This window comes from Bos indicus, chromosome 26, assembly GCF_029378745.1.
Source record: "Bos indicus isolate NIAB-ARS_2022 breed Sahiwal x Tharparkar chromosome 26, NIAB-ARS_B.indTharparkar_mat_pri_1.0, whole genome shotgun sequence".
NCBI classification, from domain to species: Eukaryota; Metazoa; Chordata; class Mammalia; order Artiodactyla; family Bovidae; genus Bos; species Bos indicus.
Window position 1 is genome coordinate 32537010 of NC_091785.1, and position 12548 is coordinate 32549557.

General features: G+C 34.3%; 1 protein-coding gene across 15 annotated transcripts in view; it reads left to right on the plus strand.

Annotated features, from left to right (window-relative positions):
- The window catches only part of VTI1A (vesicle transport through interaction with t-SNAREs 1A), a 382104-nt gene that overhangs the window by 74708 nt on the left and 294848 nt on the right, over positions 1–12548 (plus strand). For 9 of the 15 annotated variants that reach the window (XR_011564379.1, XR_011564380.1, XM_070781284.1 and 6 more), the window contains exons 4-5: positions 5039–5116; positions 11540–11560. The exons of 2 other annotated variants lie outside the window; for them this stretch is intronic. Coding sequence is in view for 11 of the 13 variants with exons in the window: in XM_070781284.1 (XP_070637385.1) it covers positions 5039–5116; positions 11540–11560 (99 nt within the window). In the remaining 2 variants the exon portion in view is untranslated. The remainder of the gene's footprint in view (positions 1–5038; positions 5117–11539; positions 11561–12548) is intronic. 4 more of the 15 variants (XM_070781285.1, XM_070781287.1, XM_019952820.2 and 1 more) reach the window with 1 other exon arrangement.

A 12548-nucleotide genomic window follows, 5' to 3' on the forward strand; every position in this document is an offset into this window, starting at 1 on the left:
CCATCTGGGCATTATGGAAGTATGATGTTATTTAATTAGAACCAGATAAAATTAGGTAAGAAATGAGTGCCAGCGATTATATGACTAATAAATATAATTTCATGGTATTCTATAGCTATCCCAAAGTGTTAATTATAACAGGAGCAGTTAAATTCTTTAGAGCAGTTAAATTCTTTGGCTATGAAAGCATAACAGTTTTTAATAGGTGTATCACCTGGTAACCTGGGGCATTATTAAATATAGGGAAACCGAAAGACATGGTAGAAGCAATGGAAAAGTCTGGCCAGACTGGGTAATTTGTTTTAGACCTATGGAGAAATCTATTAACCATTTCTTCTATAGACCAATTTGATTAGGAAGTAGGACAAGCTGTTCTTTCATTACTTACCAAAACCATAGTACACTTTGTATCAATTATTTGGCTGTCTGCAGCACATAGATTAGAATAAAGGGCTTTCTTAGTGTTTGTGAACATTGTGGATTGCTGATTAGTAATTAAAGTACTGAATGAAGAAAATCAGACCAAAATTGAATGGAACTGAGAAAGTCTTAATTCCGTAATACAGATGTTAGAAACAGATTGTCTTGAGCGGCCCATTCAACACAGTAACATTTTACATAACCATGGAGTGTTTACCTCCCACGTTAGACTCACGTCCAATGCCTTAGAGATTGTTTCCTCTCCCATGCCTTGTGATGTAGCTGTTTGGGTATTAATTTAGTGAAATATCCTGTCTGCCAGGTGTGGGAACTAGCTGATTTTATTGTAATACCAGATCATTACTTAATTCATATGCAACAGAGTGCAGCACATGGAAAGCATTATAAATCTATTTACAATGTGGCTGGTCTGATGATAACATTGTATTAAATTCCCAGGTGAGGCAATTTAAGCAATTGCTTTGCCATGTGCACGCCATGGAAATTAAATTCTCATATACGCTCTAGTAATAAACCAACTTCATTGTTATGCTTATGCTAGTGGTGAGTGCTAGAAATCCTCATTCTGGTTCCGTATACCCTGTTTCTAGTGTAGATTCATCCAGGAGGCGGTACCACAGATCACAGTTCTTAATTAGTTTAAGCTAAGTTAATTCATTTTGTTTCTAGTTTAGCAGTGCCTGTCCAGGAACACATTCAGTTCAGTTGGGAAATGTTAAGGTCAAGTAGATAGATTGTTTCAAGCCAAATTTCCAGAGAGAACTGAGCAAGTGTATCTGTTTGAACTTGGCTTTAAGAAAATCAGCCAATCAGTATGCAAACGTCGTGTTCATCAAGTAAAAAAAACTGCTTGGCAGTTTTTGCTTTCTTGCGTTCTTAACCACAGACTCACTTTTGTAATCAGTTTAAAATAACCCGTTGACATTTTGTGCATCTAATGTCTTAGGGATAGCAATCAGTTGTTGATTTTTCATATTTTTTAGGGTTCATATATGGTCTGTAGATTTCTCTGTCTACCCAAATATATAAGTTAGAAGGAATAAACTTTACACAAACACAAAACTAAAAGTGAGGAATGCCCTTGTATTTAACACTCTGTGTATGTGAGAGTGTGTGTGTGTGTGTGTGTGTGGCACATATTGTCAGCTGAAGCTTTTCCACCCTTCTGGTACAGACCTGAAATTGCAATAGATTACAAACTGCAGAGAGCTTCTGTCTTCTCCTGAAGCCACCTATAAAGCACCAGTAGACAGTAGTAACTGACAACTAAGACTAAAAATGTTGACAATTTCTTGATTTGCCTGGTTAGCTTATGTATAGAAGTCATTAACTATTTATAAAATGCATTATGAATTGGGTTCCTTCAAACTGTAGCTGAATGTGTGACATTTCCAGCTCAAATTCTCATGCTTGCATTTGGCTAAAGTACAGATTTTATACAGTTGATAATAAAAAATATTTTAGTTAGTTGATCAAGATACAGTAGGTGTTTCAGTTTCATTAACTTTGAATCTTCCAATTTAAAGTATGGCATAGTACTTAGTAATGTAAAATACTAACAGAAAAGTTCCATAAAAGGAAAAACAATTTATTGATATTTTGGAGGAAAATTTCATAAAATAAGGAGTTTCTCATTCAGACAAACCTTTTTGGGTGTTCAGTTATTTTAGTGATAATCCTGCAGGCTAAATTACAGTTTATTAAATTCAGTTTACTTAAAATTTCAAACCACAAAAAATTAGGAGAAAAGACCAATGGCAGGAATTTAAAAATAATTCTTAATAAAGCAAAGTGTGAATTTAAAAACGTTTTGTTCAAAGTGATACTTAAGTGTAAAGAATTCAGTTTTCAGCATCAGCTGTGTCATTTTCATGAGGAACTATTTCTGATATTTGAAATAAGTTGTCTTTTCATTCTGTAACAGAAGTCAGTCCTATCAGAGAAAATTTTATAAACTCAGCATATCATGTGTTTAATTACATCCAGAGAGTCATCCCAATGACCAGTTTTTACTATCCCAGTGGAAAAGAGTGACATTTACAGGGCCCACCCTTCAACTATGGATAAATCTTAAGTGCTCCTCTGTTGCTGAGCCTGTACACTCTTAATTGCTGGTTTTTAAAAGCAATGGATTCTAACCAAAACAAGATTAGTTATTTAGGCATCCATGTTTGTAATTTTCTTCTTTTGAAGTACAGAAAATCAAAATAAGAATATAGTGTAATTGAACAATCTATGCCAATTTGTTGGTATTTTGGTAAAAAAGGGAAAAACAAAAACAATCTCCATATGATATTCTTGCATAGTGTGGAATGTTTTAGTCCCCCATAGTGATGAAATGAATAATTAAAAAGGCAGCTCTGATACCACAGCCTGTTAAAAGGTTCTCATTTCCTTTAATGCTATAAAATACTTTTCCTAGATAGTTTGAAACTATTGTAGCAAGGAGCCCCAAATGGGCAAAAGAAAGGTTTGGGTTGAATGAAATGTGCTAAGGCCACATAGTGTACTGTCCTTGTAATTTAGCATTTTTCAATACTTTACAGAGTCAGTAGAAATAGCTAATAGTAGCTTCAGTAAATACAATAAGAGACACCAACCTAATATCTGCTGTTTGTGGCAGTGAGAAGCCTGCCATATTCAAAAAGGAATGAGTTGGGTCACTCCTGAATAGTTAAGACAGCTGATATAGATGTCATTACTGACCTCAGGCTAATGACCTACCTCTCCTGTTTTGTCCTTTCTGCAACATTTATCTACTTACAGACTTAATACATTTATCTACTTACAGACTTAATACATTTGCCAAGGTATGATACACACATTTATAGCAAGGAAGTGGGGCTTGGGGCAGAGACCTAGAATAGGAGGGGATACCACCATCTCCTTTGTAACATTTTGCAACTTTTATATATTTTTATTTCCTGTGTGCCTGTATTCAGAGGGTAATAAAGTGAGGAAATTTTGTGCAGTAGAATGACTACTGAGCTATAGTTAGGACCACATGGTTCTAGTCTCAATTTAACCAAAGCTACCTTTAGAATTCCACAAGACTGATTTTTGTTTTCCTTAAAGAATAAAGGGATGTCTAGGTTTATTTATTTTTATTTACACCCCATTCAGCCCTTTTAAACAGGATTCTGCCAGAGAGTTAAGCCTTTATGCCCTGAGACTTCTATTCTATGTAATGAACTAAATTCTCTCTCATGTCCCATCTTTGGGAGAATTGAGAATAGTCACAAATAATTTTCTGTGTTTTGGGGTTCAGATAGGGAGCCCCAAGTGAAAAAGGCAAACTTTAAAATGATTTAAAATCTATTAGTTTTCCTTGTCGAAAGTTCTTTTTAAGTTACAATATAGTAGGATTTTATGTTTAAAATACTATGATCTCTATGTGGCAAAGCTCTGCTACTCATTCACTGGTTTAAAAATCTAATTAAAAATCTTGTTGACTTCTTCTCACGGATTATGGATAGTCCTTTTAAACTACAATAATTTTTCATATCACAGTTGAACAGGTAAGAAATTTTAAGTCCTAAACTGTAGACCCCAAATGGGAAAAGATTCTTATTTCCCAGCTGCCATTTTTTAATTGGCTGATTTTGCTCAGTTAGCTCAGATGCAGAAAAGGCAGTAAAGTAGCCTGTACATCCATATTTGGGTCTGGAACAGTGATGCTGAAGTAGGATCTGAGGATGGCACTCTAGCTTCACCACTAATTTCCAGAGCTTTTTAGCTTTTCCAAACGTGTGCACGTTTAGATAATTCATGAATTGCTTGCAGACATGTCCCTCTGACTTTACTGGTAAAGGTAGATTTCTTGTAAAACAAAATTTCAGTGTGTGAAAAATTGATTCATAGCCTACTTGTCTTTATTTACGGGAATTGTGAAAAGTTGACTCATAGTCTACTTGCCTTTGTTTACTGGGATTGGGAAATTTAAGTTGTTTTACCAGATACACTTACACACACACACTCCCACGTTTCCTTAGGCCATTTTTATAGAGGACTAGGAGACATTTAAATTAGAGTCTGGAAACAGGATGGGCTTTTACATTCCATCTCTTTCTGCTTAGTAACATCACAATAATGAAGGAAATGGGGATATGCTATTTTCCAGGCATCCCAGTATATAGCTGGAGATATAATATTATCCTAGAATTAGAGATTTTAAAAGATCTATATTGTAGAGTCCATTTCCTGCCACAGTATTAAAGACCCTATATACTCTTGTTTTAACTGCATCTGGTGAGTGTGGCAGATATACAGCAAAATAGCTGTATTTCTTTCAGCTTCGTGGGCTGATCTGAATGACTGCATGGAATAACATATCAGTTCTGATCCGTTTGTCAATATTAAGAGTACTCACACAACGCAGAGTTTTCATCCATTACTGGCATTTGAAAAAAGTTATAATTTACATTAAACTCCTCAAGTTCAAGAACTTTGCTCAACTTTGGTTTGCAGATTTGAGCAAATAGGTTTCCATTAGGGGGCTCTCGAGGTTTGAGATGATCAGTCTTGATACCAATAATGCTTGGAAGCCTTTATTTTCGAACGTTCATCTTGCTCTCTCCCTTTCTGTTTTGTTTTATAGAAAAGGTCACGGATCGCCTACAGTGACGAAGTACGGAATGAGCTCCTAGGGGATGATGGGAATTCCTCAGAGAACCAGGTAGAATGCTAATCAGGAAGGCCCGGTGGGTGGCTGGAGGGTGAAGGAGGTCACTGGCACACTGGGCTCTCAAGCTGCTCTGTAACAGTATTAGCAACAACTCATGTGGAAGCGATACTGTTTAATGCAAAGCTGGAGTCTTAATCAACTTCAAAATGTTTCTTGGAGATCTTACATTTAACCCTTTACCTTGTGATCACTGTCTGCTATCTTTTAAAAAAATCTTTTCTTCTCTTTTCTTTATTATTTAGTACTTAAGGAATAACTTGAAACACACTGTTTGTGGACAAAGCCAAGGTCCTCACCTCCAACACATGTAAAAGGAATAAAAAAGTACATAATGCAGCTTTGATAATAATGCAGTATAATTAAATCAACACTCGCAGCAAAACAAATGAAAGTAAGCTTTCAAAATTCGACTGGGCAGCTCAGGCTCCTATTGTGTACCTTCTTAAAAATACATTCACCAAAATGCAAATTGGAAGCCCCAGTGTGGAAATTGGATACTCACATAGAGGTGCTGCCCTTGTCAGGTAATGATAATGATGATGATAATAGTTGTAGGAGTAGTAATGGGAAAAGTCTTTTCGCAGTTTAAGATCCGGATAGGCAAAAAAATAAGACACGGTTTCTTCTTCAAGAGGCCTTGCAACTTGCTGTCAGCTCTCATTGGATCACACAGTAGTGTCATGAGTCTAATTAGTGTCCCACTTCTTTCTTTGAATTAATACTGCCGATTTCATTAATTCATGTAGATAATATATATGACTTTAAAAAATGTTTCAAGAACCTCAGAGTAGAGATGAATTTAAAAAAATGTCTCAAACAGCCCGAGTGACTGATTCTCTTTGACACTTTTAAAGAAAATAAATGATAGGGAACTTCAGAAGCAAGACCTGAACGTGTTTATTAACGTTACTTTGGCAAGTCTAGAAGAAGCCTCTACTCTAAATAAAAATGAACATAAATCATTCATTGGGTAAACCAAAATTTTAATGAGCTGCTGAACATAATGTATTGATATGCATCATAAAAACTGCATAATAGTGTTTACCCTTGTAGATAGAGTGTCAATCTATATATGCTGAAACTATAATACTATCCACTAAATGTGAATATTGTAAACAGGGGTGTTGCTCATGTGATGGAAAGGCCCCCATCTGCCCACCCCCAGAAAGGAAGAAGAATCACTGAGAAGTCCTGTGTTTGTTTTTGGAAAGATCTCAGCTCCTCCACTAGTTGGATGTTATCAGCTTCAGTTCAGACATGTAAACACGTTTAAGATTTGACTTGGGATTTCAGCTTCCCTGATTGAAATGTGAGAATAGCTAAGGGAAAAAAAAAATAAGGAGCACATCAAACACAAAAGCATGATGTGATAAAGGAGTTTTACTCATAATAGATTAAATAATGTGAGGATGAGAGCAAAAAAAAATGTTTTTCCTATTTTAAGTGCGATTTAGAGTGCTCATTCCTCTTGAGTGAATTAATCATAGTTTATTTTCCATCTTTACTGCAAAAAAAAAAAAAGCACTGTCTTAAAAAAAAAAAAGTGAATGTGTTAAAAAAAAAAAAGTGAATCTCTGTGACAGTTCTTTAAAGAGCTATAGATCTTTACCTCATTTGAAACTGCTGCCTAATATAGAGGAAATAGAAGAGAAGAGGGTGTTTCTGTCTAACTCAAACTCCTTTATTGTAATGGATGCTGTAGTACTATGACAGGGATCTTTTTTTTTTTTTAAAGCATGTTCTCTTCTCTTAATGGACATTTTATGTGCCTAGAACATTTGCCTTACGAACGTATAAGGAGGACTTTTTTTTTTAATGCCTAAAGAAAAATATTCCACAAAAATAGATTGAGTTCATATTTTCTGAATTTTTCAAATTATATTCCTGTCACTTTAAAGTGATAACTCAGAGATTTCCCCTGGACTTGTATAAATCAAGCTTACAAATTCTGAAAGTGCTTGGAGAGCCTGAAGTTTAGTTGTAAGGAGCTGTCACTTCAATAAATAGAGTGTGATGAATTATAGTCATGAGACTGTGGAACTGTTAGATTATTACTTATGTGAACTTTTCAGGCTAAAATTTGAATCAGATCTGAAAGTTCAAAGAGACAACATATAACTTTTAGGATATTTTGTTACCAAAGTAGCACAATTTCCATATCATAATGAAGCCTTTATGTTTTGTTTTGGGGCTCTTTGTCATAATATATAGGAATTAAAATCCATAAAACTATATAATACATCCTTAACTTGGAATGGCCACTTGAGAATAACTATTCTGCCACAGTATTCATTCAGACTATGAAATCAAAATAGAAACTTTTTCTTTAAAGGAAGAAAAGATTTGGCTTTTCATTTTAATTTTTGTAGCTCAGTGGCTGAGAAGATAGCTTTTTCTGGCTAGGATCACCTTGCCAGTAAATTAGAGAAGCTCACCTAGTAAATTAGAGAAGAAAATATTTTCTGCACACAGATATGTTTATTTTCAGCCTAATTATTGAGAAATTGATTTTTCAGAACTTCTTGGCCATGTCATATTTATGGTAAATTTTTAACAATACAGGGAAAACTGAGAAGTGAAAAATGAGACCAAAGGTGGCAATATTTGTTTAACTAAAGTTGGGCTATATCTCAGTTTTTTTAAAGTATAGGTCAGAAAAAAATGATAAATAATTAGTAGCAAAGGTTGTAAATAGACAAATGAACTAAGTGCTATTTAGTTATTTTCAGTGCAATATCCACATCTTCCCTATAGTGACTTCTTTGTAGATTTAGACAAATATGAATACCTTAGTTCTTATTTCTCAGTCTGCCAGTTTATAATGCATTTTTTAGGCATCTAAAACTTGGCCGTTGATACACATAATTATGATCTTCCAATTAACTATACAGTATATTAATTTACTCTTGTATATGTAAACATTTTGCCATTAGAATTGTTAAAATTTCAAAAATTAAGAATTTTCAAATGCATTTTTAATGTTCTCCATGCAGTACACATTTTTATTTAATTCCAAACTAATTGCTTTGTATAAATTCATTTCTATTACATCTATTTCATGCAATCAAGTATAGCTCATCCTTGATTTACAGAGAAGAGGCAAAATTACCTATTTGGCACGTTCAAATATTGTTGGGTCTTTCCATGAACTGTTAGTTGTCTTGGGCATTATCATTTTGTTCTTTTAACAAATCAAATTTTCCATTGCATATGACAGCATCTTAATATTTTCAAAGAGCTTGTTCTTGAAATGTAGTGATGCTGTATTTAGAGTGGAAACTTTAATAATTGTTAACTCGATTTAGTTTCATGAAAACGATTCTTAGGAAAGGAAAAAAAAAAAATTCATACAGAATTAAATCCCCTTCACAGTAGAGTATGATAATGGGACAAATGTTCCAAGCTCTACTTCTGAAACCTAATAGTGTCTCAGTTTCCATATGCAAAATTATATTGATCAGTGAATAAACCTGAGTAAATGAAATTTGAGTAAATCCCAGATAGAAGGTTCAAAAATATATATATAAAGAGTAGGGTATGTCTAAATGTGAGGAAATTTTTGTGGTAAAGCAATATTCAGCAGATATGATTTGCTTAATTTTTTAATGCGATGTTCTCTTAAGTTCCGATTTGGGCTTGCTGTGCATAAAGTGTGTCAAACTTCAGCTACAGACCAGGGGGTGAAGTCGGTCAATTTAATTCCCCAAGATCTAAAGAAGGCCGGTATCATTTCATATAGCCCTGGCAGAGCAGATCATTACCAGGCACGAATCTGTTCGTTACGTGCTGAGGGTTTATAGCAAAATAAATAGACTGTCATCATAAGTTCAGAAAATTGTGTGTTCGACCCACGATAATGTGTAAAGGGCGTTTAATAGAGTTCAGCATTTATTCGTTATCTGTATGCGGACAGAGACGGCAGTCGCGTTATCAGCTTTAAAAAAAAAAAACTCGGTAGTTCTGGTGGTCACGTGATGCCCCTCACACACAGAGGCGCGCGCGCACGAACCCTCACATGCTCTGCAGTGCAGTTTTGATTTTAGTCACAGCAGAAGGCTTAACCACAAGAGATTCCACTGGTTCAAACCAGCGTAAACCAGATTTTTTCAGCCTACAAAGGAACAGATTACCTCTTGTATCAAATTCTGCATGGTGGGGGAGGGGGTGCAGAAATCTTTGTTTCAAAAAAGATGTTGATTATCATAACTCAACACGGTGGCATGGCACACTTTCATGTCGCCTGTGACGGAAATAGAAACTCGATAAAATGCGAATCGAAAAAATACGAAATCACTACTTTCAGCCTAGTCTAAGCATTGTTAATTTTCAAAAACAGGCCATCTTTTGTTTACTTGTGTGAAAACTCTCAGACTAACTAAAAAAAAAAAAAAAAAAGATAAAGATTAAAACCCCTCCCATTACCTAGCTTAGCTACAAATCCGGTGTAAAGCTTGGATGCAGCCATGCAGCACAAACAAGATAGAACGTTTTTTGTTTGGAACCTATTGAAAAAACAAATGGGTAGCATTTTTAAACACTCATTGATTATGGCAGGGTGGCATGCCCAAATGGTCTCCATTGCTGAAGAGTAGTTTTAAACTTTGGCCCTTTAAGTATCATAGTCAACTGAAGAATGGTGCCCCCAGAAAGAAAAAGGAGAAAAAATAGCTGTGCGATCAATCCCAGATCAGCTTTTTCTGAGAATTAATGTTTGCCCTTTTTCTCCCATGATGTTCCGATAGCAAAGAGAAAGATTCCGATATATGATAGGCCACGTATTTTAGTTTAGAATTTTACTTCTTCTAGGGAAGAATTGTAACTTTTTTTCCCGTGAAATGATGAGATGATTGACTTACACACTCAGTGGTTGCTGAGATAATGATTGTGTTAATTACAAGCAATGACAACTTCATATGTATTTTTGAAAGGTAGAAAAAGTTTCTTTTTCACTAAATGCAGTGTGAGACCTTATGTAATAGATTCTGTATCCTTTTTCTAAGATTCATCACTGGTTTGAAATCTCATTCTTTTGTACTTGAAATACTTTTCAAATAACAAATGAAATAACAAGACTAAGCTGGAATGCATATGGTTTTCCTTGAATTGGAGACAAAAATAGCTTTAAGCTTTGAGAACTGGGCTATAGTAAACATGATACTTTTAGAAAGACTTATAGTGAGCAGTTCATGGCACGTTTCTCCCAAAGCAATAGTTTAATTTATTGGCCTGCTTATGTCAAGTGTTATAACAGATGTTACAGATATTTAGATGCTTAAAAATTATCAGTTGTAGACCTGAATTGCTGAGGGTGCAAGTTTCAGACCTAGAATATGGTTTATAGTCTCATCAACATTGGTTTCTTTTCTATTCATTGTAGAAACTGGAAGACACCTCAACTCCCCAATATTTGTGGGTTAGAATACAATACTATCACATACACCCAGGGAACCAGACATATGGTTATATCCGTTTTCTAGTTTCTAAAGAGTAAAACAACGTTTTATCTGTAAAATTTAAGACAAATATTCTACAGAGAAGAATCAAAATGTTATCACAAAAGAGTTTACTAACGGGTAAAGAGTGGCTTGAAGTTTGACTTTGGTGAAAACAAATTACGGTACAAATGAAGTTAGTGAGTTCATTGCTTTGAAGTGACCTGGTTTACAAGATGAAGAAAACTGATAAGTGAAGAAACTTCAAAAATTAAAACACCTTATGATTACAGTAGCCTCTTCAGCAAAACGAAACCTTGGGAATCAACTCTGATATACACAGTATTGCTAAGGATTGTGAAATACTTTATGTCCTAAATATTATCTCTCCTGGCATGCTTTATTCCCAATTAAAATCATCTTACTTCCAGAGGTGATCCTGTTACTAGAATGGGTACAAGTATGATATTAACATACCAGTTTGTTGTTTTAAAATACTTACTGGGACAAAAGCATGAGCTATTAATCATTTTCATTTGGAGGTAAAAATCTGAAAGCAGTTGTCAAGATTCAAAATAGAGAAACATCCTGAAAACTTGTATATACAAAACCTCTTCAGTGGTACATTCTTAGAAGAGAGGAACAGTAAACTTGTTTTCTTTCTTTATAATATAGACTTCTATGAAGTCGTTCCCCTTTATTTCATGATGGTGTCTTAGATGTACTTTAAAAGAGAATTTCACACTATTCTCTTTGTTTAATGTGACAGTGTGAGAAAGTGATCTTTATTCGTTCAAAAAACTCTGCATGTAGTCTATGTTTAGGTTCTTTTAATGTGTTTGTCTGTGATTTTTAAATGCTAAACATGTAAACAGATAAATTGTCAATGTTAATTCTGTATCCTGTCACACCACTGATCTTTCTTTCCTGCCATTTCTTTCCTTTTTATCTTTTTTTTTTTTTTTGTGCATTCATGTTGCAGTTGATAAAATTACGTGAAGAGGTGAGTACTTCCTGGCTTGCTTCTTTTTTTTTTTAATTCTGCTTTTCCCTATAAAATTGAGTATCTAAATCTGAAGGAAAACCGTTGGGTTCATTTTTCTAGGAAAAGCTGTGCATATTAAAAGCATTGACTATATTGCTAGAAATGTTCTCTGCTATCTTAAAAAAAAAACAAACAAGTACACCCTAATCATGTTTATCACAGTGATTATTGTTGTTTTCTAGCTTTGGAAGAAAATTAATATTTTAAAGACCAAAAAAGGGAGGAAAAAGAAAGGAATAGCTTGAAGCTATACTCAAGTGTAGTTTTCATGTAGACTGACTTCAGTTTTGTTTTGTTTGCATTGGTTTCTCAAAGAAGTCAACAGGAATAATTTTTTTTCTGACATTCTGAATTTACTGAAAACTGTTTTTAAACTAACTCCTTTCCTTCAACCAAAATTCTTAGTTCAACATTAGATACCATGAGCCTATTATCCTTTTAGGGAAACACACGTATGTTATAAATACTCTAGTCTATGTACACAGATCCCTAAGAATAGCCAAGCCTCTCCTGATTGTTAAACACTTTCTTTTTTGTAGGAAATAGTGCCCAAGTGAGTTCTTATTTTTCTGAGTTTGCTAGCCTGCTTCATAATACAGCTCCAGACTTTTTTTTGTGGCCCAGCAAATGTTTATAACAGCGTTGATAATTTTATTCCTGTATGCCTGAGGGATGCCAAATGATTCTAAATATTTTTTAAAATTAGACCATACTTATCAAATATGCGCTGCTACTCTTTTCAGAAATAGAGTAGTCATAGTTTTTACTTAGTGAGATTGAATTTAGTTACTTTTACATTAGGACATCAAATAATGATCTATATTGCAATTTAAAAATTATCTAATTGCTTATAATAAGCAGAGTACTATGAATTATTTTCAACTTTAGGTTGGCTGTGTTGTTTGAGATTTTTCCTGGAAGTTTTTTTTTTTTTTAATTGATATGT